Source organism: Opisthocomus hoazin, chromosome 32 (assembly GCF_030867145.1).
Source record: "Opisthocomus hoazin isolate bOpiHoa1 chromosome 32, bOpiHoa1.hap1, whole genome shotgun sequence".
Classification (NCBI taxonomy): Eukaryota; Metazoa; Chordata; class Aves; order Opisthocomiformes; family Opisthocomidae; genus Opisthocomus; species Opisthocomus hoazin.
The window spans coordinates 1,952,258-1,979,800 of NC_134445.1; the positions used below are offsets into that span (position 1 = coordinate 1,952,258).

Sequence of the window (27,543 nt, forward strand, 5' to 3'; positions counted from 1 at the left end):
CCCGGCGGAAGGAGAGCCAGGGAGTCTTCAACAGTTTATTAGAAAGAATGCAGACATTAAAAAAAATCCCCGCAGCTCTGAACACAAACCGAGGGTTCCCGCCCAGCTGAGGCTGCCCGCACGCACCCGGGGCCTGCAAGGGTCTGGGCCCAGGGGCAACGGCAGCAGCACCGGCCAGGCGAGGGGCACGAAGCTTTGGGGTCGAATGGGAGCGGGGGCGGCTCCAGCCACGGGCACAGAACACCCAGCGAGGGAGCAGGGTCCTTTTCAGCAGACACGAGAGGGGAAGAGCCCCGACGCTGGCACCACGCAGCACCAGCAGCCGGGGCTCCGCCATCTTGTTCCCGGTACAAATACAGAATTGCGGGCCGCAGAGGGGGTAAAACAATGCTCATTTACCCCAAAAACAATGCTCATTTACCCCTTGGTGCAAGTTCGGGGCTCTCCCATGGTAATTACATCTGCTACGAGGCAAGGAGACTCTGGGAACTTTATTGCGACCGTGGGGTATCGGCTGCCTACACCTCAGTCGGCGGGGGGGCTGGTTTGTTTTGGAAGTCTGGAGAAGGGCTCATGCAGAACGTTGTTGCCTCTCGTGGCTTACGACCACCCCGTGCAATGGTACACACCGACCCTCAGTGAAGCTATTGAAAATGGACTGAAAATGGGTTAAAGGATGCAGGATCTCCCTGTCGGGCTATCAACTCAGGAATTCTTATCTCAATTATGAAATGCTGTGATGAAGTTCTTTCCCCAAACCCTGAAGACAACAGTTTTCCTTACTCCAGATCTGGCATTTCTAGAGAGAAAGAGAAGAGCATTAGCAGGTTGGGTTTGGTTTGGGTGTTTTTTAACCACCACCCAGGAGCCCAGCTGCGTCACAAGGGACACGAGTAGGAAGATCCAGCCCCAGCCAAGGTGGGCACGGGGCAGTTCAGGGCCTGACCTCACCCCGGCTCTGTGCAAGGAAGATCCTGGTAAAGCCCCCGCCGCAAGCGCAGGGGTTGCCCCGGCAGAGCCAGCCCCAGACGCCGATGCCCCGCATGCAGGCTGCTCCTCTGCAAGCAGAAGCCTCCTCCGGGCTCCAGCTGGCGGGGGAGGTCACACAGGCATTTTGTGCCAGTGTGGAAAGCCTGGCGCTAGATTACGCCGTCTCCCGCTGTGCGGGCAGGCGCCAGCATTAGCTCGCAGCCGGGATTAGCGAGACGGATAGGACAGAACATCTGCTGGCTCTGCTCACGGCTCGCGCTCAGCTGGGAGCGTCCAGCAAGCCCTTGCAGTGCCGAACCATGTGCAGAAACCACCACCACCACCAACTTACTTTCATCGTCACTGTCTGGTGAGTCCTGGAAAGAAAGAAAACCAACATTAACTGGAGCAGACTTTTCTCTCTACCACTGCTAACCCAGCAAACTAGGTGCCGGTTCCAAAGTCCAGCAGCAAGCGTGCTCCCCGTCAGAGCCCGTACGCCGAACAACTCTGGGCTCCACCAGACATGCTCCACTCAGCCTCAGTGGCCAGAGCCCCCCGAGCCGCGATGCCCAGCGCCCGCTGCAGAGGTGGGCAACGCCGAGCTGTCTGGGCACGGCAAGCACCAGCACCCACCACCCTCTGCACCGCTGCCGGCGGGGAGAAGGCGACTTTCGCCAGATGACATCACATGCTGAGGCGGGAATGCAAGTTTGATGGCAGCAAGCAGCGATGCCCGCACCTACGGCAAACAAAGTACTCACATCATCTGCCCCATCTACTTCTGGCAAGTCTACGTCGTCATCTCCACCCATGTTGTTCATCATCTGTGCCAGAGAGACAACAGCCACATTACAGGGGGAAGCCAGCTGCCCTCTCTACATGAGCTAGGGGAGCACTGTAATCATCTAAGAATAGCTTAAAATGGTTACAGCCAACAGCCACCAGCAGCTTCGACGAATCAGCTGCACCTATGCAGAAATTACAGGGCGAGCACGCAAAAACCATGTAAAGGAATTGCCTCGCAAGACAACCAGCGCGCTGAGTTAGTGCTGGCATCTTACAACGGGACAGTCGTCTCACTGCCGTGCTGACAGCCCACAGCATGGGCTGAAGCCGGCAACGGCTGCGCCTCAGCAAAACGGCCGAGACCAGCAGCCAGGAAAGCAGCCGCAGCCTGAGGGACGCCGAGGAAGACGACTCTTCCTGCAGCCACCAGTCCCTGCTGGCCTACACGCGGCCCAGAAAGACACCCAGACCCCCCCAGGTACTCCCCGTACCTCAGAAAAGCGATCAAAATTGGACATGTCTTCGTCTGAGTCATCCTCCCAGTCTTTCCAGTTGTTGAAGTCCACACTGAGCCAGTTGAGCTGCACATCAACACAAGGAGTTACTTCAGGACAAGCCAGTAACAAGCTGTTACTGTTAGAAAAGGAAGGCTAGTAAGAACTGCTGCTCTCACCAGAGGCACAGTAGGTGACCCATTAACTGCTATGTAACTTAAAGATGACCCAAATACTAAACAAAATTAAAAACCGGGGAAGGCAACAGGTTCTGCTACCCACCACGGAGCCCAGACCCACCTTTGCCCTCTCTTTTGTTAACCGTGGCCATGCCTGACCAGATTCTCCTTTTCGTAAACAACACAAGATAGATCTGTCTGTTCTTTTATGCTTTGACTCCTGAAAAAGACAAGAGCAAGTATCTGTCGGTACAATCGCCATGAACTTCACCAGGAACCGCTTACAACGCGCTCATTTGTCTCAGGTTATCAACCTATTCCTTGTCCTGAAAAACACCGTCCAGAGATGCTCTCACGATCTGAGTTTAAGCAGCTCTCACGGTCTGAGGAACGGTCTGCCCACAGCACTGCACGCAGCCACAAGAACAGACAGCGCTTTTCAGGATACAGCACCAAGCAGACAGCAAGAGGAGAGTCAAGAGGATACTTACATTTGGATCAATATTATTAAAAAGGTCGATTTCGTTTAAATGTTTAAAGTTATCACTTCCTCCAAGACAACTGTTGAGAGAAAACAAATGATTGTGTTTAGCAGGAAGTGCCTTAAAGAACAACCATGCCTCAGGAACAGAACTTGCTGCTTTAAGCAAAGCACCACCTCACCAGGGCAGCCTTTCCGTACCCCCCCCAGCCTCTCAGCTTTGTGCGGGCCCAAGTTACTCACCTGAATGTAAGTTTGGATTTTTCAAAATTTACATTAACATCTTTACTGTCTTCAACACAAAATTCAATAAAGACGTAGTCCCTTCGGTCGTACCACTTCGCAGAAGCAGGCTGCCTGTGAACAGAGCATTTCGGAGAAGCTCAAATCGAGTTTTGTACCTTTCACCAGTATCAAAAAGCTCGCCCTTCCACGCCGCCAGTCAACCCGACATCGGCTTTCCTTACGTTTCTCCTGATACACAGCTGGAGCAGGTACTTCCCCAAAGCACAACCACTGAAGAGCCCACTTTCTTGGACACCGATACTATCAAACAACGGACCGTTCAACAAATATGCTATGAGTAAGGCTGAAGTCAGTACAGGTACGAGAGCTAAAGAACCGCTGTTCTGACGTTCTGCTACAACCTTCTACATGCAGTCTCCAACTCCCATGCTCTGTGGTGTCCTTCTGCCCTTCCACAACCACCGCAACACAAGCAACGGCCTGTCCAGGGCACCAGAAAACGCGGCAGGACTCCCGACCAACTCCTGTGCGTCTGCAGCTCTACAGCAACAGCTCGCCCGCAACGCTCGAGCACAGCCGTGTGCCATCGGCTGGTGTGAGTGACCCCGGTTCGGCACGCCTCGGCCGCCAGCTCCCTGCCACTTCCAGCTATTCTCCTGGCAACGCCGACCAAGCCCACAACCGCCCGGCTGCATTCCAGGAGAAAGCAAACACCACCCAGCGCGAGCGGCTGTTGCCAAGGCACAGGCGGCCACGGGAGCGTCTCGCGCTTCGCCTGTCTCCCAGAGGCGCAGGATCGAAGCTGGGATCTCACAGCTAAACCCCTGCAGAGACGGCCCCAAAGACCTGCCCTGAGTCAGACTGAAGTGCTCCGAGCTGAATGATCACTTCTCGTGATATTTATTGCAACTACACTACAGCTGCTAAAGCACACGCAGACACACGGAAAGCGAACGTCCCTATCCGTACGTGACAGAGAGGCTTCCACTTCACACTCCCAGTCTCAGCGTTCACTCTAAGCACTACAGCATGATAACCTGATGAAGGAGCAACAGCTGCAGAACCTTTCTTAGGGTGACCACTGCTGAGCTTCCAGGACAGGTTTTGACTCACCGGATCACCAGCCGATGCAATTCTCAATAAGGAACTGCACACATGCAGTAAAGTCACTTGCTGAGCGCTGCACCACGCGCCCCGCTTGCTCCGGTCCTGCTCCCAGCACAACTGCCCGCACATCTGCGGGATGAAACCCAGACTGGCCAGCTCTGAGCTCCGTCAGTGCTCCGAGTGCTGAGCAGTTCAGCTGCACACACGCTGGTGCCAGCTCAAGGCAAGGCCAGTGCAGCAGCAGAAGTGGCCACGATGGCCTCTTCCAGCATCAGCACCCATTGTAAGCACAGAAACGTCCGATCGGAGGCCAGAACAGAGCATTTAACTTCCAAGAGTACAAAAAGCAAGTGAGGTCTGAATACAAGCTCAATTTCAAGCAAGACACTGTTCCAACTGGGTGAAAACCCAACGCCTTCCCTTTCAGTAGCATTTTTAGGACATGCTAAGGCACCTACTTATTCAGGTGAAGTACAACAATAGCAGAGTAGTAATATTCTTACAATAGCAGAGTAGTAATATTCTTACTACGGCATTTTTCATTCCTTATCAGACGCAGGTTTCCTCTTCTAATACGGAATGAAAGACTCCAACAGGAAAAAAAGATGATGAGGAACAACCTGCTCTGTTCCCCCTGCGTCTCCCTGCATTTGGGCGCTGCGCAGCAGCCACTGCTCACGCTGCTGGAAGGCAGAAATCCTAGAGCGTGGAGCTTGGGACATCCCTCAAACACGCTGTTCTCAGAACAGAAATCTCAGTCTCTGCGCACGATGATGCCGGGGCTCCTGCTGAATAGCGTCAACACGGCACAAACATCTTCAATGTCAATGGAGATATCTCCAGCCTTCCCAGGGAGCTGCACGCATTCCTCAGTTGCAAAGCTTTGGGCTGGCCATGACCTCAGTATCTTTGCCAAGATCAGCGGTTTCAAGGCATCAACAGCCTGTCCTCAGCCCTCCAAACGTCCCACTGAATGGTCCTGAGCCAAAGGAAACCTCGTGTGCACCCGAGAGACAGACAGGAACGGACGAGACCAAAGAACTTCCTAGAACATAATTGCTCTTTCTAACACTAAACCTCCCCCGATACGCAGTACTTACCGCCCTGAAGGTGCCTACTGTAATTAACGCTGTGCTGGAGTTGCCTCTCATTCTTTTTATCTGTTTTTCAAATCTCTCCTCCTCCCAAAGGGAGGATGGAAACCGTCCTTTGGCGTTCCGTCAAGTGCGACAGTCAGGACTTACCATTTAAACCAGTAAGGCAGGATACGCTGGAACTGCCAACCACAGCTGGGACGAGACGGAAGTCGCAGCTGGTTTGCGTTGCCTCCCTACCCGGCGATTCCCAGGAGACAACTGCACACATGGAAGCCAACGGCGGAGGGTGCACATGCCTCGAGCCGTTCAGAGAGCTGCTTCTCCTACACCCACAGCACATTTTCTTTTTTCTCACAGGCACTGAGAAACACAGCCAGCACTTCCAAGCGTAGCTGCTTGCTACACAGAGAGCCTAACATTTCCTCCTTCTTGCTCAACCACACCGATCCCAGGGGACCTCAGCCTCCTGCACCAGTGTCAGCCCACCATGTGCTTTGGCCACGCATCATCCCCACGTCCTAATGGGATTTAGATTTCTCCGAAATAGAGAAGTTAAATTACACATGCTACATCTCGTGTGGCACCAAACCACAGCAGGCTTGGAGCAGCACACAGTGCAGGGACCTGCGCGTCTTCCCCCTTTGGCAAGGATTTCTCCATTTGCTGCCACCCGCACGTTTTGGTGACTTCCTGAAGGGGCACGGCCACCACGCACTGCATCGGTCTCTTCCAGTCATTGTATTCAGAAGACAACCATCACAACAGCATGCGGGACAGGTTCTAGAAGCTTCACAGCAGCAGTTTCCTGCTGATGGGCGACGTGCAGCTCGGCTTCGCCCCAGAGCCCTCACGGCTCCGTGCGGGGCTGCCACGACGCCGGAGCCGCAGCTCTGGTGCTGATGCCCCGGTCTCCGCCTCAACCGCAGGCGCAGAGGCAGCCTCTCACGCTGCGCACTCGCACTGAATCTCAAGTCTTGCTGCTGGTGGCTCAGTGTGGTTCAAGAAGGTTCCAAACCCGTCCTCATGCTTCCTCGACCACGCCGCAGATCGTGCCTCGGGAGCTCGGCTTTGTTTCCTGGACAGCATCCTAACGCTCCTCACCGTTTGAGGACACTGCTGAAGTCATCTGCTGAACAAGATTCTCACCCCCAGACAGCACTAAGAAACCTGTTTTACATAATTAGTTTTGCTTTCACTTATGTACCTTGGAAAGGCTTTTTTTCCCCCCCCCCCCCCCCCCCCCAGTCTCAGACTATAAGGACAGAGAATTGCAAGCGGGACGTAGCAGCCCCGTAGTTTCAAGATGACGTATTCTATGGACATTAAATGAAAAACTCCAACTTCATGACGTCCTTCTCGCTTTCAGTCACGTTACGATGAGGCAGCCCCGCAGTCCAGTGCCAGGCGAGCCGAGCCGAGGCAAACGCCTCGCCGGGGACGAGGGGGCAGAAACCGCAGCGGCTGTTTCTCTCGAAGAAGCGCTCCCGCCTTCAGCGCAGGGCACGGCAGCGCAGAACGGCAGCGGCAGCGTCGCCTCCCCGCTAACAGCCAGGTCTCGCTGCGCAGTCCAGCTCCTCTTCCTGGGCATTGCTGGGGAACGCTCGCGTCGATGGAGCCGCCACGCGCAGCTCGCGCCGCTTCCAGGGCGCCGAAGTGGCCTCCCCAGAATTAACGGAGCCAGCTAATTGGAGCTGCCCAGCGCGGCGTCCTGGAGGAAACCGCGCGGCTCGGCCCCGGGCCGGGTCTGCAGCCCCGCCACCGCGGGGGGCTCTCCCGCGCTCCCCGGAGCCGCCTTCGCCCCGGCCGACCCCTCGCGCGCGGCGCGGCCGTACCGAGACCCCCGCCCCCGGTAGCAGGCCGCACTCACCGGCACCCGTCCGCAGGCTCGGCCGCTCCGGTAGCGCCCCCAGCCCACCGAGCCAGGCCCGCCGCCCCGTCCCGGAACCCCCGCCGCCCCATTCATTCCGTTGCCCGGCCCGCGGCGGGGCGGGAGCTGGCAGCCCCGTTCGCTTCCGCGCGGGGCACGAACGGGCCGGCCCGGCGCGGCTCCCAGCGCCGAGCCCGGGCGCTCCGCAGCCGCCGGCCCGCTGCCCCCGCCGGGCGGGAACCGGGGCAGGCCCCGCCGGGCGGCCAAGGTCACCACGCGGTCCGGCCCGCCGCGAGCCCGCGCCCCCTCCGCCCGCCCCCGGCGCGGCCCGGCCCACCCCCGCGGCCCAGCGCGGGCTCCCGGGGCAGCGCCCGCCAGGGCCTCCCGGGGCCGGGCCGCGCCGCGCGCCCCCGCCGCTCCCCACGCGCGGGCCTCACATGGCGAACGGCGGCGGCTCCGGCTGTCGCGGCGGGGGGCGCGGGGGGGCCCTGCTCGGGGTCCGGCGCGGGCAGGCAGGGCCGTGGCTCCGGCGGGCTCGGGGCTCAACGCGGCCTCGCTCCCACAATGCCCCGCGCGCTCGGCAGCGGCGGCGCCCAGCGCTGGTGACGCAGCAAAATACCCGCCGCGCCGCCTCCCGCCGCCGCGCTGCGCATGCGCGGCCTCCGCCGGCGGCCAAGGACGCGCGGAGCCGCCCGCCCCGCCCGCGCAGGTGCCGCCCGCTCCCTCCTCCCTTCTAGCAGCTTCTCGCCGCGCAGGCGCGGTGCGACCCGGCGCGCAGGGACGGGGCCGGCGGTTGCCGTGGCGACGGGGCAGGCCGGGACCGTCAGAGGCCGCGGCGCAGCCCCCGGCCCGGCCCGATCCGGTCCGACCCGACCCCCCGCCCGGCCCCCGACATGGCCCGACCCGACCGCCGGCCCGGCGCGGTGCCCGCGGTCCCGGCCCGCCGAGCTCTGCCGCGGCACCGGCACCGGCTGCGGCGTCCCCGGGCCCCCAGCCCATCACTCCCTCGGCGCCGGCCGCCCCGCCGCCATGTCGCTCGTCAGCCCTAAGGAGCTGCCCCAAGCCCCCGTCATGGCAGCGCGGGGAATACGCGCTGCTGGCCGGCAGCAGCCGCCCATTTCCCCGGCTCCAGCCTCGGCACAGGGGCAGCCGCGGGGCCACAGGCATCGGAGCCCTCCACAGCCGCTTCCCGGGCGAGCAGAGGCTGCCCGCGGCCCCTCCAGCCCGGCGGAGCAGGAGGTCGAACCGGCGGGGCCGAGTCAGGATGGGCTCGGGCTCCCTTCGGACCCCATAGCCCTCGGAAGGGCTCCCTTCGAAGCCCACGGCCACGGAGGGGACCCCGGGGCGGGGGGAGGCGATGCCCCGTGGCAGAGACTGGGACCCCCGGCCACGAGGAGCGAGAGGCCTGGGCTTGCGGAGGGGCCACCGTGGGGGCTCGCGTCCAGCCGGCCTTGCAGAGGAAGGAAGCGAGGGAACGGGCGGGACGGGACGGGGATATCGGGCCGAGATCTCCCCGGGGAGGAAGGCTCCACCCTGGGGCCTCGGCCACCAGCGAGGGGAGGGCAGCAAAGCCACCACGGAGCAGAAACTGTTTTCACCAACAATAAGCCACAACTTTTATTAATTGATAGAAATAGTACAAATTTTAAATTTAGTTGCATTTTACTCTTCTCTGGAACACCAAAAAAGGCTCCTCCCTCTGGCAGCTACATCGTCAACTCCTGCGGAGAGAAGACGGACGCCTCAGGAGCCAGCCCTGCCGGCAGCACCGAGCCCCGCAGCCTGGCCTCCGGCGCACGGAGGGGTCCGGTACCACGGCTGCAGACGGGAGGAACGTCCCCCCACCCCACGCGCGGCAGCGGGGAGCTGCGCCCTGCACGTCGGCCCGCCGCAAGCCTCCCGCCCGGCCAGGCCGGCACTCACCATTATGGCGTTTACAATGTCGTTACTGTTGTTCTTCAGGGCGCGGACTGCCTTCGCTCGGGACACGTTTGCCTGCGACATCACCAGCTCAATGTCTTTCACCTCGACACCGGTTTCGTCAACCTAAGGGAGACAGAGCCAGGGGTTCGGGCCAGCCCGACGCACAGTTTGCGCCGCGTCTGGCAGGGGAAAATGGGGTTGTCTGGGCTGGGGTGGCTCCCACTGAGGCCACACCGACGGGAGCTGGGAGGCAAGACCGGGCATGGCGCGGCCCAGGGGACAGACCCTGGCAGTGCCCAGCACCAGACCCTCCAGGGCAAGGACCCTGCGCTCCCCCTTTGCTGTCACGGCGAAGACGCGGATGAGGGAAAGAAACCCACAGCTCCTCACACGAACTGCGGATGCCCTGCGGCCAGCTCAGGTCCGCAGCGAAGTGCCCAGCACTGTGGAGAGGCTGGCGAAGGCGTACCTCTTCTTCCTCGCTCTCCTCCTGCACGGTGGGGGTCTGTGTGTTTTCTTGGATGTTTGAAACAGCTTCTCCTTGCACCTTGAACTTCTCGGCAGCTGCCAGCTGGGCCTGCTGGGACAGGTCTTCGATCTGGAGGAGGGAAGCAGCGTAGGTGAGACCAGCCCTGCACAGCACAGGGCGTCACCACCCAGGCTCCGAGCGCCGCAGCCGTGCCAGCACCTCGAGCCGCTCTGCTGCACAGCCCAGCCCGGAAGCCGGCCCTCGGCGCGGACCTGGGCCTGCCCACAGCCCCCCGCATCGGGGTTGCGCAGCAGCTGGGGCCGGCCGGCGGCAGCCACGGCACACAGGCTCAGCGGCCTGCCGCGAGCGCGGACTGACACGCCTGCCAGAGGCTACGCCGTCGGCTCACCTTCGCTTCGCCAAAGACTATGTAGGTGTCTGACGCTGGGCTCTTGTACACGTCTGGCTTTGTGATGACGAAGAGAATGTTCTTGGACTTCCGGATGGTGACTCTGGTTACTCCTGTCACCTGGCGAAGGCCCAGTTTAGACATTGCCTGGAAAATACGAGGGAAAGGTAAGCAAGGAGAGTCAGAGTTACTGCGACAGCCCAGCCCGTGAAAAGATGTGATCTGCTCTCCAGAGAGCTGGGTCCAGCGATCGGTGCGCTAAGGCGAACGACGATGTGCATCTGACTGCTGCAGAGACGCACTCCGGGCCGTCAGCCCGACCGCGCTGGGAGCCCGGGGGGAACTCTCCAGTGGCAGGACTGGCGAGATGCGCAGCGTGACCTCAAGCCCCTCCGAGCGCAAGGCTTCTGCCCGTGGCAGGGGCATCCCCCTGCCCAGGGGCTGACGGGGCAGTGGTGACACAAACCTCTCTCAGCTCCCGAACAGAAGCGGGAGGTGGGGAGCTGCAGCCGCTCCCCCGAACAGGGGTCATGGGGGGAACACCCCAGCGCTCAGCGATGCCGTGCCAGACCCCCAGGCAAAGCTCAGCCGTCCACCGCACACAGACTTGGTCCTCCACCGTCCCACCTCACCTTCCGTGCTTTCTTTTCACTCCGGCTCTGTTTCGCTTTGCTAACGGGTTCTTCATCTATTTCAGCTGCTGCTGCAAGCTGCAAGGAGAGGAAAGGAGAAGGACGCGTGAGGATGAGCGGACAGCCCATGCAGGGATCCCGCTCGGGCACTGCTGGGCGCAGGGACGTGGCCGGCGTGTGCCGCCTGCCCTACCTGTGCCTGCTGCGTCGTGGCCTGTGTGGAGTCTTGCTCTTCGAGCTCTGGTACGGATTCATCACTGTCAGACTCTGTTCCGGACCCTACAGAAGCAAACACGCGTCACCCTTTCCAGCTCAGCTAGGTCCAGGGGACACAGCAGGATCAAAGAACCACGCTGCTTCGGTGCAGCCTTCGCTACTGACACAGCTCCCAGCCAGCGTGGTTAAGCAGTACCTGGTGGAAGGAGCTCTCCCCGCAGCCTCAACGCCTGCAGCAGCGCCTGGCACAAGAGCCCCTTCACAGCAGCCTCACCACGGTGGCAGCTCCCAACAGCACCGGGGAGAACCTGCACCAGGGGCTGGCCCAGGCTGGGCCCCCTGCTGCCCAGTACCAGAGCACTGCCGGTGCCACGAGGCTCGCTCCGCAACGCCGAGCCCCTGGGACACAGCCCAGGCCGGAGCCGCTCCCTCGGCGTGAGGCACGGCGCTGGCCAGTGTGGCTGCCCAGCTCGAGTCAGCAGCCCGCACCGACGGGGACCCCCTCGCTTCCCTCCAACCTGCTCCGGCAGCAGCGAAGCCGGGTTGCAGGAGCTCAGGCACGGCACAGAAACGAGACCCAATCCACCGAGTCCTCGGGGCTGCTGCACCTTTCCGTGCCTTCACTGCAGGGGACGACCCGCCATCACCTGGAACCCCCGGCAGGGACCGGCGTCTTTGGACGCTCAGGCTGGCCTGTGCCAAGTCCTGGGAGCTGCCGGAGCCGGGGAGGCTCAGAGGGCTGCCAGCTCCTGCACCGCTGCTGCAGTGCTGCAACTAGTTTGCGAACCACGGCACAGCCGTGTCCGACCACGCGGGAGGGAGCGAAGCAGAGCCGGGTGTCTCGAGCCCTAGAGAAGGCCGGGCAGTGACCACGACCCCCCTCGTGCAGCCATTACCTGAGTTCAGTCCCGTTTCCTTCCCTGGAGAGGGCCTCCGTGCCCACGGCCACACTGGGCACGCAGGAGCCCTCGGCACAGCTCTCTGCAGGCTGTCGGCGTGCACCAGGCGATCCCAACAGTTCAGGCAGGCAAAGGAGCTTCCCTGGCGCGCGGGGCGAGACCTGCTTCGGCCCCAGCGTGGCCCGCAGCTCCCCTCCGCTGGCGGATGGACACGGGAGAACCACGGTGGACGCCAGACACACAGCCGGGTACGGGCGCGTGGCAGCGCTCCCCAGAGCCTCTGCGTGAAGCCAGCTCAGGCAGCGGCCACAGCGCCCATCCCACAAGCCACACCGTGCGCTGTGCCCAAGAGCACGTGTTAGTGATGCCGACCCGCCGGCACCAGACCCTGCCGAGCCCTGACCTGCCGGTCCCCTGGCCGTGGGGCATCTGCCCTCCCTGCTCCCTGGCGGCTTGGGCAGCATCAGCTCGCGCCAGCACGGCTCAGGCCAGGCTCCGCTGCGGCACCTCCACGGACAGGCTGCCTAGACCGACACACCACGCGACGCCGGGGCGCCCAGGGCCCGGCTGCGGGTTAGTATCCAGTGGGCAGGCAGTGACACTCCATGCACACGGCAAACCAAGGCGGCAAGTACCCTTGTCGTTCCTCAGGACAGGCTGCTTAGCCGGGGGAGCAGGGGCCTCAGCGGGGGCCGCGGCTGCTCGGGGAGAGAGGTCCACCAGGATGGGCTGCACCGGCGGCTCGGCAACGGGCAGCTCGGGGGGGATCAGAGGCGGCAGGTCGTCGTCGTCATCGTTGGCAGTGCTGACAGGGGCCGGGGCTCTCGAGGGGGGTTTGGAAGGGGGTGGGCGAGTGGCCAGCTTGGCAGCCTTACCAGGAGGGGTCTGCTTCTTCACCGGGGGAGCACTCGGGGCAGAAGAGGCAGGTGGGGGAAGGTTACCCGCCGGGGCAGAGCCAGGAAGGCCAGCGTCTGCTTTCTGGGGAGCGCCATCGGCCGATGGCTTTGGGGGGGCACCAGGAAACCCCGGGGCTGTGGGGCTCTCAGGAGCCGCTCTGGCTGCCGGGGGGGTAGCTGGAGCTGGCGGAGCCACAGGAGCTGGCGCGGCTGCAGGGGGGCTCTTGGGAGGTGCCTTGGCCGCAGCGGGGGTGGCTGGAGCCGGCGGAGCCGCTGGCACCGGGGCAGCGACAAGGCTGCTCTTGGCAGGCTTTTTGGCTGCAGGGGGGGCAGCTGCAGCTGGCGGAGCTGGTGTGGCAGGAGCCGAGGGAGCAGCAACAGGGCTCTTGGGAGCCGCTTTGGCTGCGGGAGGGGCAGCCGGAGCCGGTGGAGCTGCCAGGGCTGCTGTGGCAGAGACAGAGGGGGCAGAGGGGACAGTGACCCGGCTCACGGGAGCCGCTTTGGCTGCAGAAGGGGCAGCCGGAACCGGTGGAGCTGCTGTGGCAGGGACGGAGGGAGTAGATGGGGCAGTGACCGGGCTCACGGGAGCCGCTTTGGCTGCAGGAGCGGTGGCTGGAGCTGCCACCGCTGGTGTGACAGGCGGGGAGCTGGCAGGGGCAGCGGCAGGGCTCACAGGAGCTGCTTTGGCCACAGCAGGGGTGGCTGGAGCTGCCGGAGCTGCTGTGGCAGGGACAGAGGGGGCAGACAGGGCTGTGCCAGGGCTCACGGGAGCCGCAGCTGGAGCTGCCACCGCCGGTGTGACTGGCAGGGAGCTGGCAGGGACAGTGGCAGGACTCACAGGAGGCGATGTAGCCACAGGAGGGGAAGATGGAGCTGGTGGAGCTGGTGCACCAGGGGCAGTGGGACAAGCTGGGGTAGTGCCCGGGCTCGCAGGAGCTGTTTTGGCCCCAGGAGGGGCAGCCAGAGCTGGGAGAGCTGGCACCGCCAATGTGACAGGCGGGGAGCTGGCAGGGGCAGTGGCAGGGCTCACAGGAGGTGAAGATGGAGCTGGTGGAGCTGCTGTGGCAGGGATGGAGGGAGCAGATGGGGCAGTGACTGGGCTCACAGGAGCCGCTCTGGCCGCTGGAGGGGTGGCTGGAGCTGCAGGAGCCGGTGCAGCAGGGGCAGAGGGGGCAGCAACCGGGCTCGCAGGAGCCGCTTTGGCTGCAGGAGAGGTGGCTGGAGTTGCCACTACCGGTGTGACAGGTGGGGAGCTGGCAGGGGCAGCGACTGGACTCGCAGGAGCCGCTTTGGTTACAGGAGGGGTGGCTGGAGCTGCCGGAGCCGGTGCAGCAGGAGCAGAAGGAGCAGATGGGGCAGCGACTGGGCTCGCAGCAGCCGCTTTGGCTGCAGGAGAGGTGGCTGGAGCTGCCACCACCGGTGTGACAGGTGGGGAGGTGGCAGGGGCAGCAGCAGGGCTCATGGGAGCCACTTTGGCCACAGGAGGGGTGGCTGGAGCTGCAGGAGCCGGTGCAGCAGGGGCAGAGGGGGCAGCGACTGGGCTTGCAGGAGCCACTTTGGCTGCAGGAGAGGTGGCTGGAGCTGCAGGAGCCGGTGTGACAGGCGGGGAGCTGGCAGGGGCAGAGACAGGGCTCGCAGGAGCCGCTTTGGCTGCAGGAGGGGTGGCTGGAGCTGCAGGAGCCGGTGTGACAGGTGGGGAGGTGGCAGGGGCAGAGACAGGGCTCGCAGGAGCCGCTTTGACCACAGGAGGGGCAGCTGGAGCTGCTACCGCCGGTGTGACAGGCAGGGAGCTGGCAGCGGCCAAGGGGGCAGCAGGCACCGGAGCTGCCGGTGAGACAACAGCGCTCACTGGAGCTGCTCTGGCCAAAGCAGCCGTGGCTGCTGCTGGTGCAGCACTGGGACCTGCTGGTGCCGGTGGCCCTGGGGGAGACAGGGCAGCTCCCGGAGAGGCTTTGGACAGGGCAGGAGCAATGGGAGCTGCCGCAGCGGCAGGCGCTGCCCGAGGGTCTGGGCTCACAGGAGCTGTCCCAGCCACGGAGGGATGGACGGGGTCTGCCGCAGCTGGAGCTACAGGGGCAGGGCCTGTGGGACAGGTCTTGGCAGCAGGAGCACCTGGAACCAGTGGAGAGACTGGAACACCAGGCACTGGGCCTGTTGGTGCGGCAGCAGGACTCCCAGGAGACATCCCTGGTAGCACCAGGGGGGCAGCCGGGCAGCCAGGTGGGGAGATGGCCCCGTCCACAGCCGGGGGCTGGGGGGGAGTAAGGGGGAGCAGGGGAGGGGCCGGAGCAGACGCCAGCGGGGCAGAGACAGGGCTGCCAGGAGCCACTGGAGCCATGGCAGGACAGAGATGGGCTGCTGGGGGAAGAGGGGGAGAGCCGGGGCTCTGGGGACAAGCCGTGGCCCCGGGAGACGCAGGGGGAGCAGGCAGGTGAGCAGGGGCCACAGGCAGGGGATACGCCGCAAGGGGAAGGAAGGGGGTCGGTGGGAGCGCAGCCGGGGCTGCCCCAGGACCCCGGGAAGGAGCGGGGGCTGCCGGGGGGGCCGGCAGAGGGGTCTGGGCCGCAGCTCCGGTGGGGCTCAGAGGGGCAGCTTTCAGAGGAGAGGGGAGAGCTGTGGGGGGAGCCCCAGGGCTCATGGGAGGGGCCACCATCACTGCAGTGGGAGCAGCAGCCAGGGCAGGAGAAACTGGGGCCGGGAGTCCTGGAGACACTGGGCTAACTGGGGCAGGCCCTGGAGATCCTGGGGCTGCAGGAGCCATCGGGGCCTGCAGAACCGGAGGAGGGGAAGTGGTAACTGGGACCTGCAGAGTTGGGGCAGGGAGCTTGGGGGGGACTGAAAACACGGGGATGGCTGCAGCTGGGACCACAGCGGGGGAAAGGGGGGCTGGGGGGGCTGCGGGAGCAGGAAGAGCTGCAGCAGGGCTGGGGGGCACCCCCAGGAGAGCCTGGCCTGCGGGGCCTGGAGATGGAGTCAGAGGTGGGGACTGAGCAGCGTGAAGAGCAGCTACAGGAGAGAAACAGAGTGAACCCGTGAGAGAGCGGAGGGGAGGCCGGGAGAAGGCAGCCTGCCCATCCAGGCCCTGGCCTTCCCCCCGGCCTTCGTGCAAGGCTTCTAGAGCAGCAGAGGAACATCTGCCCGGCCGGCCAGGGCCAGCGCAGCACGGGATGTTTGTCTGCCTCTAGAAACCGGCACCGATTCCGCAGAGCGCGCTGTGCCAGCGTCTGAGCTAGCTGACGGGCGCAAGTGACCGAAGGAAAAACCCAATGCCGGGATCAGCAATGCCACCCCAGGTCTCCTCGCCCAGAGCGGCTGCGGCGCAGCCCTGGCACGGCGGGGCAGGAGGTGCCACCCGAAATGCCAGGAAGCCCCTGCAGGCTGGGCACGGCAGGACCCTGACGGGGCCAACGCAGGGGCCAGGCTTGGCCACCAGCTCTGCCCTCGGCTCCTCCCTGCCGAAGGGGTTGCCACAACCTGCTTGGAGCCCTGGAGGCCCGGCCAGAGCCCCAGCGCTGCCCCGAGCCTGGGAATTGCATCCCGGGCGGACGGGAGCAGGGGGTGACGAGGACACCCCAAGCACAGGGAGGAACAATTGAATGCAACACACTGGCATGCGTCACTGCTGAGGAGCGCTCGGACCCGCGCTCCCCTGCGCAAGCTGTTAGGGTTAACGTAACTGCAACCACGCGGAACAGCACAGTGGTTAACGCGGCACACGCGGGGTTAACGAGGAGGCCGGAGTACCTGGTGCTGCGGCAGGAGCAGGGGCTGCGGGAGGAAGGGCAGCTGGAGCTGAACGGCAGAGAACAGCAGTTTATTAAGACAAGTCCCGCTGACCGGCAGCGCTCGCCATCCAGCTCGCCCGGCGCCTGCCCGCCTCCAGCCAGCGCCGAGAGAGCTGGGAGGGAGCCCGGCTGCTCCGAACGCCATTCCGAACAGCAACGGCAACCGGCGATCAAAGGCAAAGGGAAGAGGCTGTGAGAGCCGGGCAGGGCAGCGCTGGTCTGACCAGCGGAACCAGCACTGCTGCCGGCTGGGACAGCAGAACCGGCCCGGCCACCCGCCTGCCCTTTGGCGTCAACCTGAACCCAGCAGCAGCAGCACGTCCCGGCACGTCTGCCGGGAGGGACGGCAACAGAGCGCAGCCAGACCAGCTGCTGGGGAGAAAGCCCTCACAATCTGTTTCACAGAGACCCCGTCACGCCAAGGGAGCAACAGATCTTCCGCTTCTGCGGGGGCACCGGCTCGCGCTGCGGCACCCATGTCCAGCTCTGCACGGGTCACCCAGCGACCCACCGCAGCACCGGCCCTGCCCACGTCTCCGCTGCCCTGCCCAGCCGCCCCCAGGGCGAGGGCAGGGTCCAGGCCTTGCCTCCGTCGTCCGGAGCAGTAACGCACAGGGAACCCACCGCAGCCTCCCCTGGGCCTGACGCCCCTTTCTCTGTCCCCAGAGCAGTGGCTCAGATGTTGCTAATGCCCCATTTCCCCAGTGTACCCTAAAACGCGGGGCAGCGGGAGGTGCCGGGCACCAGCCTGGAGCTGGGCAGCCGCCCAACGAGTGCCAGACATCAGTGCCTCGTGGCAGTGGGCGCCAGGACATTCCCTGCTCTAGGGAATCTACTGGCACCTCCAAGAGGAGCAACAACCCCTGCCAAGCACCGAGCTGGTCCCGAGCCCTCCCCGGAACAGGCTGCGCAGACCCAGGCCTTCTCTGGATGGCTTGTTCATCCCTGCCAGCTCCCCTGTTCCTTCTCCGTCTCCACCAGCACCGTTTGAGGACGTTCCTGCGATAAGCACGATATTTCCGATTCACCACTTCTCTGCTGACAGCCCCACCTCTCCTGTGGCCACCTCCGCAAAGCAACAGGAGACACAGGACTCTCAGAAATCAGATATAATTTTTAAGGGATGCTTAAACGAACCGGGCTGCAGAGCCTCCCGTGGCGTGGCTGCCCGCACCCGAGAGCTGACGCCCTGTACACTCTGCCCAACCTCACCAGCTTTTCAGGGACCGACCAACCTCCAAAGGAGAACGTCAGAGGAACCTGCCTGACAACTCCCACCCCTGGGGTGACTGCTAACCCCATGCCAGCACCCCCAGCTCCCCCTGTGCTGCCGGATCTCGGAACAGCCGGCTCAGCAGAGAGGGGATAAACACGACAGCCCTCACACACACCCCTCGCCCCCGCCCTCCGCCCACAGCCTGGCCCGAGGGCTCCAGCAAGGCCCCACCGCTGCTCCGGTCTCGGCAGCCGCCCATGTCACACCCCAGGGCCGGGGGCTGCTGCTGTAACAGCATTTGCTCCTCGGCACACATTGCCCACGGTCCGCTCCACGAAGTTGTCAGAGACTCAAAAGCAGCAGAACTCTGGGAGGAGAAAGGGCATGAGTTGTTGCCCAAGACCGAGACAAAAACCGTCCCAGGAAGAGGGGGGACCGCTGGGAAGCGGCCCCACCACAGGAACCCCAGCTATGCCTGGAAAGAGACCCTGGGCCACGCAGCCATCCCACAGTCCCACCAGGCACAGGGTCCCCTTCAGCCACCACCTCCCGACCGTCCCCAAATCCAGCCACAGACCCGGGCAGAGCACTGGGCGGCTGGCGTGCAGGGCCAGCTGCGAGGGAGCCGGGCGGCGCAGCAGGGCCCAGCGCAGGCTGCAGCCCGGCCCTGCCCCATGACGGGCACAGCGCCCATGCTCCCTGCCCTGCTGTTTCCAAGCCGCCCGGACGGTGTGGGCCCAGTGCAGCGACGCTCCCCGGCCCTGCTGCGACGTCCCAACGGAGCCACACACCGTCTGTGCACTGAGCAGCCCCAGAGCGCCAAGGCACCACTGACCTTTGTGCGCATCCCCGGCCATCACAGGCACCACACGGCCAGACCCGGCCCGGTTACCGCCGCTCTCCTGCTCCAGCACTCCCACCCCCGGGGGCCGCACACGTGGGGGGCGGCTGACGCGGCTCTCCCAGGGTTTTGGGGCACAGGGGGCCACGAGCCAGGCTCCCCACAGGGACCACCGACCGCGCCTGGGTGTGAAGCTGCCGGACGGGCGCGGACGGCTCCCGGCAGCGGCTGAGAAGAGGGGCCCCGCGCCACCGAGCAGCTCCCCCCGAAACCCCAGGGCAGCGCGACAGGCTCGGGCCGGCGGCCTCGCCCCGGGGCCCGCGGCGCTCCCCCCCCGCCCCGGCCTCACCTGTCTCAGCCTGCGGCTGCGGCAGCTCCTGCTCCGTGGCCGGGACGGTTTCTGTGGCCTCGCCGGGCATTTCTGCGGAGAGGGAGAACCGACAGGCCCGGGCTCGCCGGGGCTCCGGACGGCCCCGGGGCGAGCGCCGGTACCGCACCCTTCCCAAAGCCACTGGCCAGGCCGCTGCCCAGCGACACCGCGCGCCGCCGGGACCGGCAGCCTGCGAGGCCGGCTCAGCCTCCCGGGCGGCACCGGCGGGCCCCGCTCCCGCCCCCGCTGCCAACGGCGCTCCCCCCGCCGCGCCGGCCTCCCCCGGCCGTCCCTCGCCCCCCGGAGCGGGCGGACCCTGCCCGGTGCGCGGGGCCGTCCCCGCCGCCCTTCTCGGCCCTGCCGGGCGCGACCGTGGCCCCAGCGACGGCCTCGGCCGGGCCGCCGGCGCCCTCCCGCCCCCCTCCCGGCTCGGCCGCGGCCCCCGAGCGGCGGGCAGCCCCCGCGGCGGCGGATGGCGGCGGATGGCGGCGCCTGGACTCACTGTGCGGGGAGCAGGGCCCAAGATGGCGGCAGAAAGAGACCGAGAGCCTGGAAGCGCGACTTCCGGGAAGACGAGCACTTCCGGGGCAGGGGGCAGCGCGCCGGCCCGCCCGCCCCGCCAGCCGCCCTCCGCCGTTCCGGGCCCCGTCCGGGCCGGGGTCCCTACGCGTGGCGCCGGGCCCCCCCGCGGCTTCGGCGCTGGGGCCGCTGCGGGTGCGGGGCTGAGGCGGCACGAACGCGGGGCCTGGCCCAGCTGCGGGGGGGACCCCGCGGGCAGGGGCACGGGGGGCAGCGGCCCCGCGGCTGCAGGGCCGGGCGCCCGGCGGCTCCCCCCGGGCCGGCCCCCCCGGTTCGGCGCGTCGCGGGGCGCAGGCACGCGGGTGACCGCACAGCTTTAATGGTCTTTGCGTAGAAAAGGTACAAACGGCGGAAGGGGCCCGCGCGGCTCGGCCCCCCCCGCGGCCCCGGGACCCCCCCCCCGCTGCCCCGGACCCACCCCGCCTGCGGCCGTGGCGGGGACGGTCCCTCAGCGGCCCCCGGCAGCGCGGCCTCAGAAGTCTCCGGGCGGGTCTGCAAAGAGAGAGGCGGGGGGAAGGAGCCGCCTCCCAGGGCCGGGGGCTCCCCCCGCCCCGGGCCCCCTCCCCAGCCCGGCTCCTACCGCTGCTCCGGCGCGGCTCGGCCCTGCGGGCACGCTCCAGCCCCTCCACGAACCGCTCCAGGACCCGCACATAGGGCGCCAGGCTGGTCCGCCGGTAGTCTGCCGGGAGCGGGGGGCTGAGCGGGAGTGGGGGAGGCGGCAGGGACCCCCCAGCCCCCACTCCGCTCACCCCGCGCACGCCGCTTGGGCTCCGTCTCGCTGCCGTCCTCCCGCTCCCCGTCGTCGCTGGCCACGTCCAGCTCGTGGCACAGGGAGCTGCGGGGGTGGAGCGCGGTGGGGGACTGCCGGCAGAGCCAGGACCCCCCGTGCCGCCGGCCCCGCTCACGTACCTGATGGTGGGGACAGCGAAGGGGTCGAACTGGTCCAGCTTCTGCAGATCCAGCGGCACCGAAATGCGACCTGCGAGGAAGGGGGGTCACGGCTGGGCCCCGGGGGTGCCGAGGGGGGGTCCCAGCCCCCAGACCCACCCGTTTTGGGGTGGACGCTGAAGGGGCTCTTCAGGAGGTGCCCGAGGCCCTTGCTGACGTTGATGTCGAGGCGGGGGAAGCAGTACTGCAGCATGATCTCCCAGTCGGCGTAGCACGGCGCGCTCCTCGCGGTCGCCGCAGCCCGCTGCGCGGATGGGCAGGTCAGGGGGCAGCGGGTGGGTGGCAGTGCCCGGCCCCCGCCCGCAGCAGCTCCGCAGCCACTCACCCGCGTCCGCTCCATCCTGGCCCTCAGCAGCTCCCAGCGCTGCACCGAGTCCCGCTTCCGGGGGAACTCGCCCTGCAGCGGCTCGCGGTGCTGTGGCTGGCGGTCAAGGCTGCTTGCGCACAGGACACTGCTGGCCCCGCTCCCCCCGCACGGACCCTCCCTCCGCACCCGGCACAGCACCGCGCGGCCGCTCCAGAAGGATATCCTCTGGGACGAGGGCCAGCACCTTGTCCCAGCTCTCCGGGCTGCCCAGGATGTCCTGGCCCACCAGCGCGTAGGCCTCGAAGTACTTCTCCACCACACCGACCGACCGCCTGCTGAGGAGCAGCAGGGCTCAGCGCCGCGGCCGGCGTCTGCAGGGCCACACAGGGGGTCCCCACCCACCTGATGAAGGGGTGCACGGGCTCCGAGAGGTTCACCTTCTTCACGGTCTCCGCTCCGCCCTGGGGGAAAAGGGGTGGTCAGCCTGGGGGGTGGGCAGGGGGTCCCTGGGGTCCCGGCCCCCCTGCACCCACCTTCACCAAGGTCAGGTACTCCACGGTGGCCGCCCGCAGCGCCGGGGACCACTTCCGCACGGAGTCGTCGCACACCCAGCAGTGGACGCCCCTCCGGCCCGAGTACACCCACAGGCGATGCCTCATGCCCAGGTCCTCTGCGGGGACAGCTGGGCTGCGGCAACGGGCAGACCCCGCGGGTACCCCTGTGGCCCCTGCTCCCCCCCAGCCCCCAGCTTTGGGGTCCGGGCGCTGCTTCGGGGCAGAGCGTGCTCTGGATGCGTCCGCGGTGTACAGGGACAGGGGCCGTGCAGGACCCCCGGACCCTCACCCACGAGCGCGCGGTCGATGACGCGGACGGCGATGGTCATCAGGGTCCAGCACTTGGAGCAGATCTCGGCCGAGCTGGCGGCAGAGCGTGGCACGTCAGCGGCCGCCCGGGCCCCCGCGCCCCCCCGCTCCGCCTCGCACCGGGGACCCCCCGGGAACCTGCAGCACGTCCGGACGTCGTCGTAGTCCGTCATGTCGATGTCGAAGACCAGCTCCTTCTCCTGCGGCTGGAAGGCCCCGGGGCGCACGGTGCTGTGCTGGCTGGGCTGCGGGGCGGGACGGGACGGGCTCAGCGCCGGCCACGGGCCGCGCGGGGGGGCGGGGGGCTGCGGGGGGGGCTCACCCGGTGGGAGTAGACGGCGCCGATGTCGATCTTGTAGGGGTTGGTCCTCTGCAGCTCCCGCTCCAGCTCGCGGGGGCTGCCGAAGGACTGGAACCGCAGGTAGACGTCGTCCCGCAGCGTGAAGGAGAACTCCCGCAGCTGGAAGCAGTTCCCGCCCGCTGCGGGGGGCGGGCGCGGTCGGGGGGGGCCCGGAGCCCTCCCGTGTCTCCCCGAGCCCCCCAGCACAGCCGCCCCGGGGCCCGGTCAGCGCCACCGCCCGCCCCCGGGACCCCCGCGCCCGCAGCCCCCGGCGCCCACCCCCGCTCACCGCCGCCGTAGCCGAGCCAGCGGCCGTAGGGGCCGTGCGGGAAGAGCCGCCGGTAGAAGAGCGGGAGCAGCTCGGGCAGCGCGGCGGGCTCGAAGCGCGCCATTGCGCGAGGCGGCGGCGGGGCCGCGCGCGGGGGCCGCCGGGAGCCGCGGTCCGCGCGAGGGGGGGGCGAGCCCGGGAGGGGCGGGGCCAGGGGCGGGGCGCGGGACCCCCGGGGCTGCCCCCCCCTCCCCGCCCGGCTGCTGCGGGAGCGGGGCCCCGGGGCCGGGGCAGCGCCCGGGGAGGGGACAGGCCGGGGGAGGGGGGGACAGGCGGGTGGGACGTCCCGCAGCCCGGTGTTGCCGGGCGGCCCCGCAGTCGTTGCCCCGGCGCCGGCCCCGAGCCCGGGGGCGCGCTAATTAATAACTGACAGCGGGGGGGCAGGGCCAAGGTCGGCCCGGGGCCGCGCAGCCGCCGCGCCCGTTCCTGTTCCGCAGCGCTCCCGGCCGCGCCCCGCTCCCGTCCCGCGACGCTCCCGCTCCCGTCTCGCTCCGTCCCGCGGCGCTCCCGCTCCCGGTGCTGAGGATGTGGCTGTGGCTGGCGGCGGTGCTGGCGGGGCTGTACCTGCTGCGGCGCTGGCACCGGGAGCGGCAGACGGTGCCGGGGCTCCCGGAGAAGTTCGTGTTGATCACGGGCTGCGACAGCGGCTTCGGGAAGCGGCTGGCGCGGGAGCTGGACGCGCGGGGGCTGCGGGTGCTGGCCGCCTGCCTGACCGACGCCGGGGCCCAGGAGCTGCGGGCGGCCGCCTCGCCGCGGCTCCAGACCGTCCGCCTGGACGTCACCTCCAGCCAGAGCATCGCCGCCGCTGCCGCCTGGGTCCGGGAGCGTGTGGGGGACCGAGGTAGGACGTGGCGGCCGCCCTCGACACCGTCACCGCGCCTGCCGGTGCTCCCGCCGCTCTGCCGACCGGCATGGCCGGTGCCGGAGCAGTGCCATGGGCAGGGGGGCAGCCCCGGCTCACCCCGTCCCCCTTCCCCAGGGCTCTGGGGGCTGGTGAACAACGCGGGGATCGGCGTCCCCTCCGCCCCTAACGAGTGGCTGAGCAAGGACGACTTCGTCAGGGTGCTGGACGTCAACCTGGTCGGCCTCATCGAGGTGACGCTGAGCCTCCTGCCGCTGGTGCGGCGGGCGCGGGGCCGCGTGGTCAATGTGGCCAGCGTGATGGGCCGCGTCTCCCCCTTTGGCGGGGGGTACTGTGTCTCCAAGTTCGGCGTGGAGGCCTTCTCCGACAGCCTCCGGTGAGTCCGGCACGGCGCACGCCGCCCCCGGTTTCCCAGTTTGCTTTTCCGGGCACTGGGCGGCAGGGCCTCCGCCCGTCAAACCCCTCCCTCGTGGGGTGAATCCGTGAGCGGGTGCAGGCCGAGCTCGCTTTCGCTGCGGCTGAAGCGCGAGGGGAAGGGCGGTGGGGCTGCGTGACGTGGGCCAGGTGCCAGGACACCTTGTGCCACAGCGACGGGACTTTGGCCCCTGGGGAGCAACCTCCTGCCCGGGGGGGCCCTCGCCTGCCACCGGCAGCCTCTGCTCTGCTTTCAGCAAGCCCAGGCAGAGCCAGCCCCGGGGGAAGGGAAGGCGAGTTCTTGGCAGAGGTTTCATTCCATCTCGTTCCCCTGCCTGATGGCTTCCCAGCGGCAGGGAGGCCGTGGCCGCGCCGGCTGGCACTGCCTGCCCCGGCATTGAGCCTCCCCCTTCGGACCTTGTCCCCGTACCTGACGCTGTGGGCAATGGCCCCGCGGTCCCGAGCTTCGCGTTGGCCCCGTCCCATCCAGACTCAGCCGACGTTTGCTCGCGGGTGGCCTCAGACGTGTGCCGGGGCTGGCACAGGGTCCGCTGGGGTGCCCAGGCTCCCCCGGCACTGCCGGCACGAGGCTGCCGTGCATCCTGCGGGAGAGCCGGTGCCCGCGCGCCGCCTGCGCCGGGGATGTCGGATACGCTCGGGCGCTGCCCCCACGTCCCACGGGGCTCGGTCCCTTCTAGGCTGGAGATGCGCAGCTTCGGGGTGAAGGTCATCATGATCGAGCCAGGCTTCTTCAAGACGGCGATCACCAGCGTCGAGAGCCTGGAGAAGAACATCCTTTCCCTCTGGGAGAAGGTCCCAGAGGAAACCAAAGCGAGTTACGGGGAGAGTTACTTGCAGGAGTGTAAGTACTTTGCGTAAGGGGGAAGCAATGCTGTTTCTCTCCCGGTGCGAGGCACATCCCGGGGCCACGGCGTGTCCCACTGCCCCGTCATCCCACCGCGCCGTTCAGCTGCGTTCGGCTCGAGGGTCGAAGCCCGGCAGCCTGACTGTTGCTTTCTGCCGCCGCAGTTTTGATGGAGCTCAGGAGGGTTCAGGAGCGATGCAACTCCAACCTGAAGCTGGTCACAGACTGCATGGAGCACGCGCTGACCAGCCGCTACCCCCGCAGCCGCTACTCAGTGGGCTGGGACGCCAAGCTGATCTACATCCCCCTCAGCTACCTTCCCTCAGCCCTCACAGACGCCATATTCACCCGATTCCACCCCAAGCCTGCCCAGAAAGCCTAGGGCAGGGCCGCAGCGCAGGCAGCCGACAGGCAGCAGCAGCCAGCACCCGGCAGCACGGCTGAGACCCAGCATCGCCCGCCGCCGAGTCCATGCCAGTACAGGTCCCTGAATTTCACACACCCGCTGTCCTCTGCTAGCAGACTCGCTTGCTTCTGAATAAAGAGAACTCCCCCTCCCTGCCTGGCAGGGCTTGTTTCCAGCCTCAGCCGGGGCTGTGGCGCTGGGGCCGTGTCCCTGCTCCTCCAGCAGCACCCGCACCGGTGCCGGCCGCTGCCGGAGCTCCCGGGGTCTCGGGCTGCTCCCCCGAGCGCCTGCTCTGTGCAGGCTCCAGCCCCCACTGGGGTGCAAGAGCTGCTCTCGCCCGAGCCGGCGCTCCAGGAGCTAACATAGGTGAAGAAAAACCAGACTCGTACAAACCTGGGCCGGTTTCCCTCTGGGCACAGGGCTGGGCAGCCTCTGGGCATGTCCTCCTCCTCCTCCTCCTCCTCCTTCTCAGTGCCCGTCGGGCGCCCCAAGCAGCCCCTGCTCCCGTGCCTTGCTCTGCAGACTGCAGCCCTGGGCGGCGAAGGCTGACCCGCTTCCGCAGACCCTGCCCGGGCATCACTGCGGCTGCGGATGCCCGTTTGCCCGTGTCCGGGACCAACCCAGCAGCTTCACTGCCTCCTCGTCCAGGGCCTGTCCCGGGTGAGGGGATGAAGGCGCCGTCCCCCACCGGCCCAAAGCCGGGCGAGCACTGCGGAGCTGGTGAGAGGGAGCAGTCTGGGGCCAGGGGCTGCCGACCGATTCTGGAGAGTTCAGCCCAGTCCGGCTCCGTGGGGCGGCTGGGTCGACGCTGCCGGCACAAACAGCCGTTCAGGGCCCAAGCACAGCTCCGGGCGGGCGGATTTGTGTGAGGCAAGGCTGTAAACTGCAATCAAGGGGTGCAAAACCTTCTCGAGGTGCTGCTGCAATCCTGCGTCCCTGCCAGCCCGTCCCAGAACAGCCCCCGCACCGGGCTCTCCCCCCAGTGCCGCCCAGCAGACGGGGCTGGGCCTTGGCGCTGGTCTCCATATCAGACGGCACGGACGCAGCTGCACAGAGGCTGTCACCGAGCTGCTGCCGGTGCCGAGGATGTGGCTGTGGCTGGCGGCGGTGCTGGCGGGGCTGTACCTGCTGCGGCGCTGGCACCGGGAGCGGCAGACGGTGCCGGGGCTCCCGGAGAAGTTCGTGCTGATCACGGGCTGCGACAGCGGCTTCGGGAAGCGGCTGGCGCGGGAGCTGGACGCGCGGGGGCTGCGGGTGCTGGCCGCCTGCCTGACCGACGCCGGGGCCCAGGAGCTGCGGGCGGCCGCCTCGCCGCGGCTCCAGACCGTCCGCCTGGACGTCACCTCCAGCCAGAGCATCGCCGCCGCTGCCGCCTGGGTCCGGGAGCGTGTGGGGGACCGAGGTAGGACGTGGCGGCCGCCCTCGACACCGTCACCGCGCCTGCCGGTGCTCCCGCCGCTCTGCCGACCGGCATGGCCGGTGCCGGAGCAGTGCCATGGGCAGGGGGGCAGCCCCGGCTCACCCCGTCCCCCTTCCCCAGGGCTCTGGGGGCTGGTGAACAACGCGGGGATCGGCGTCCCCTCCGCCCCTAACGAGTGGCTGAGCAAGGACGACTTCGTCAGGGTGCTGGACGTCAACCTGGTGGGCCTCATCGAGGTGACGCTGAGCCTCCTGCCGCTGGTGCGGCGGGCGCGGGGCCGCGTGGTCAATGTGGCCAGCGTGATGGGCCGTATCTCCTCCTTCGGCGGGGGGTACTGTGTCTCCAAGTTCGGCGTGGAGGCCTTCTCCGACAGCCTCAGGTACGGCAGCGTTGGTGCCCAGCAGCCTGTCCCGCAGCCGGGCGCGCCGTGGGGGGGGCAGGCACGCCACCGCTCTCCCCTCGCACCCCAGGCGGGGTTTTATGCTGCACCCCATTACGTCCCTCCCCGCGGAGGGAAGGAGCCTGGGCAGGGGCTCGTGCAACGCCGACCCGGTCGCCTACAGGCTGGGAGACCGGGGCATGGCCGGGGCCGTGATTGTGCAGCCGGAGGGAGGGCTTGGAGAGACCCCCGGGCAGGGCGAGGGCTGCCCTGCACCCACCCGGGGGTCACGGGGTTCCCAGGGGGGTCAGGGGCTCCCCCTCGCCCCGCGCGGCTCGGGACAGCGGCTCCGGCCGCCGGGCTGACGGCCGCCCTGGCCAGGCGCGAGATGCGGCCCTTCGGGGTGCGGGTCTCCATCATCGAACCCGGCGCCTTCCGGACGGATTTGATCGACCCCGCGGTGGTGGCGAGGGGCCTCCGGCGCCTGTGGGAGCGGCTCCCGGCAGAGACCAAGGCAGCCTACGGTCCCCATTACGTGGAGACCTGTGAGTGCACCCCTCCCAGCCCCCCGCTGACCCCCGCTGTGGCCACTGGCCGTGCTGACCCCGCTGCCCACGCAGACGCCCGGAGCGCGGTCCTGGTGCACCGCGCCGGCAGCACCCGCCTCTCCCCGGTCACCGACGCCATGGCGCACGCGCTGCTCGCCCGCTGCCCCCGCAGCCGCTACACCGCCGGCTGGGACGCCCGGCTCCTGTTCCTGCCGCTCAGCTACAGCCCGGCCTGGCTCTCCGACGCCATCACGGGCCTCTTCCTGCCCGTCCCGGCCCAGGGCGAGCCTGCGTGCACCTGAGGACGCCCAGCGGAGCGGGGACGTGGACGCGGACCCCGCGGGCGCCCGCTCGCCTCGGGCCCCTGTTCAGGCGCTGAATAAAGCTGGTGCAAAGCGA

At 67.1% G+C, this 27,543-nt stretch overlaps 5 protein-coding genes across 10 annotated transcripts; 2 read left to right on the forward strand and 3 right to left on the reverse strand.

Moving 5' to 3' along the window:
- Positions 1–21: 21 nt before the first annotated feature.
- On the reverse strand, positions 22–7,863 carry PTGES3 (prostaglandin E synthase 3). Of its 2 annotated transcripts, none has more exons than XM_075445787.1 (8): positions 7,667–7,863; positions 3,156–3,269; positions 2,923–2,992; positions 2,553–2,651; positions 2,250–2,339; positions 1,734–1,796; positions 1,322–1,346; positions 22–799 (listed from the first exon to the last, which is right to left on the reverse strand). In XM_075445787.1, coding segments are annotated over exons 1-8 (483 nt in total). In that variant the 5' UTR covers positions 7,669–7,863; the 3' UTR covers positions 22–779. The 2 variants fall into 2 exon arrangements, with proteins under 2 accessions (XP_075301902.1, XP_075301901.1); XM_075445786.1 differs by lacking the exon at positions 7,667–7,863 and adding an exon at positions 7,230–7,345.
- A 955-nt stretch (positions 7,864–8,818) lies between these two features.
- NACA (nascent polypeptide associated complex subunit alpha) lies at positions 8,819–19,482 on the reverse strand. 4 transcript variants are annotated; one of them, XM_075445801.1, is made up of 10 exons: positions 19,388–19,482; positions 18,865–18,936; positions 16,418–16,465; positions 12,413–15,679; positions 10,856–10,941; positions 10,663–10,740; positions 10,031–10,177; positions 9,622–9,750; positions 9,153–9,275; positions 8,819–8,950 (listed from the first exon to the last, which is right to left on the reverse strand). In XM_075445801.1, exons 2-10 carry the CDS (start codon positions 18,932–18,934, stop codon positions 8,936–8,938), a joined length of 3,963 nt encoding a protein of 1,320 aa, XP_075301916.1. In that variant the 5' UTR covers positions 18,935–18,936; positions 19,388–19,482; the 3' UTR covers positions 8,819–8,935. The 4 variants fall into 4 exon arrangements, with proteins under 4 accessions (XP_075301916.1, XP_075301918.1, XP_075301919.1 ...); XM_075445803.1 differs by lacking the exon at positions 12,413–15,679; XM_075445804.1 differs by lacking the exons at positions 12,413–15,679; positions 16,418–16,465.
- A 367-nt stretch (positions 19,483–19,849) lies between these two features.
- PRIM1 (DNA primase subunit 1) lies at positions 19,850–22,339 on the reverse strand. Of its 2 annotated transcripts, none has more exons than XM_075445839.1 (13): positions 22,212–22,339; positions 21,905–22,062; positions 21,721–21,827; positions 21,563–21,636; positions 21,253–21,389; positions 21,122–21,180; positions 20,941–21,051; positions 20,738–20,828; positions 20,512–20,656; positions 20,374–20,443; positions 20,214–20,299; positions 20,045–20,143; positions 19,850–19,956 (listed from the first exon to the last, which is right to left on the reverse strand). In XM_075445839.1, the coding sequence occupies exons 1-13, from the start codon at positions 22,312–22,314 to the stop codon at positions 19,937–19,939; spliced, it is 1,260 nt and encodes a 419-aa protein (XP_075301954.1). In that variant the 5' UTR covers positions 22,315–22,339; the 3' UTR covers positions 19,850–19,936. The 2 variants fall into 2 exon arrangements, with proteins under 2 accessions (XP_075301954.1, XP_075301953.1); XM_075445838.1 differs by having other exon boundaries at positions 20,941–21,054.
- Positions 22,340–22,580: 241 nt separating this feature from the next.
- On the forward strand, positions 22,581–24,948 carry LOC104333121 (retinol dehydrogenase 16). Its single transcript, XM_075445844.1, has 4 exons — positions 22,581–23,091; positions 23,230–23,488; positions 24,225–24,388; positions 24,556–24,948. The coding sequence occupies exons 1-4, from the start codon at positions 22,776–22,778 to the stop codon at positions 24,771–24,773; spliced, it is 957 nt and encodes a 318-aa protein (XP_075301959.1). The 5' UTR covers positions 22,581–22,775; the 3' UTR covers positions 24,774–24,948.
- Positions 24,949–25,050: 102 nt separating this feature from the next.
- On the forward strand, positions 25,051–27,543 carry LOC142365209 (retinol dehydrogenase 16-like). Its single transcript, XM_075445843.1, has 4 exons — positions 25,051–26,199; positions 26,338–26,596; positions 26,978–27,141; positions 27,217–27,543. Exons 1-4 carry the CDS (start codon positions 25,884–25,886, stop codon positions 27,444–27,446), a joined length of 969 nt encoding a protein of 322 aa, XP_075301958.1. The 5' UTR covers positions 25,051–25,883; the 3' UTR covers positions 27,447–27,543.

Excerpts from the sequence above, each read along its gene's own strand:
- NACA (XM_075445801.1), bottom strand. The coding sequence starts at position 18,934 with ATGCCCGGCGAGGCCACAGAAACCGTCCCGGCCACGGAGCAGGAGCTG. Across the intron at positions 16,466-18,864 it reads GCAGCCGCAGGCTGAGACAG|CTCCAGCTGCCCTTCCTCCC; the intron begins GTGAGGCCGGGG and ends TCTGCCGTTCAG. Across the intron at positions 10,741-10,855 it reads CCACGACGCAGCAGGCACAG|CTTGCAGCAGCAGCTGAAAT; the intron begins GTAGGGCAGGCG and ends CTCTCCTTGCAG.
- PTGES3 (XM_075445786.1), bottom strand. The coding sequence starts at position 7,321 with ATGGGGCGGCGGGGGTTCCGGGACGGGGCGGCGGGCCTGGCTCGGTGG. Across the intron at positions 1,347-1,733 it reads AAGTAGATGGGGCAGATGAT|GACTCACCAGACAGTGACGA; the intron begins GTGAGTACTTTG and ends CTTTCTTTCCAG. Across the intron at positions 800-1,321 it reads ACCAGACAGTGACGATGAAA|AAATGCCAGATCTGGAGTAA; the intron begins GTAAGTTGGTGG and ends CTTTCTCTCTAG.
- LOC142365209 (XM_075445843.1), top strand. The coding sequence starts at position 25,884 with ATGTGGCTGTGGCTGGCGGCGGTGCTGGCGGGGCTGTACCTGCTGCGG. Across the intron at positions 26,597-26,977 it reads GCCTTCTCCGACAGCCTCAG|GCGCGAGATGCGGCCCTTCG; the intron begins GTACGGCAGCGT and ends CGCCCTGGCCAG. Across the intron at positions 27,142-27,216 it reads TCCCCATTACGTGGAGACCT|ACGCCCGGAGCGCGGTCCTG; the intron begins GTGAGTGCACCC and ends CTGCCCACGCAG.
- LOC104333121 (XM_075445844.1), top strand. The coding sequence starts at position 22,776 with ATGTGGCTGTGGCTGGCGGCGGTGCTGGCGGGGCTGTACCTGCTGCGG. Across the intron at positions 23,092-23,229 it reads GGAGCGTGTGGGGGACCGAG|GGCTCTGGGGGCTGGTGAAC; the intron begins GTAGGACGTGGC and ends CCCCTTCCCCAG. Across the intron at positions 23,489-24,224 it reads GCCTTCTCCGACAGCCTCCG|GCTGGAGATGCGCAGCTTCG; the intron begins GTGAGTCCGGCA and ends GGTCCCTTCTAG.
- PRIM1 (XM_075445838.1), bottom strand. The coding sequence starts at position 22,314 with ATGGCGCGCTTCGAGCCCGCCGCGCTGCCCGAGCTGCTCCCGCTCTTC. Across the intron at positions 21,828-21,904 it reads GCGCCGTCTACTCCCACCGG|CCCAGCCAGCACAGCACCGT; the intron begins GTGAGCCCCCCC and ends CCCGCCCCGCAG. Across the intron at positions 20,829-20,940 it reads CTGGCCCTCGTCCCAGAGGA|GCACCGCGAGCCGCTGCAGG; the intron begins TATCCTTCTGGA and ends CCGCCAGCCACA.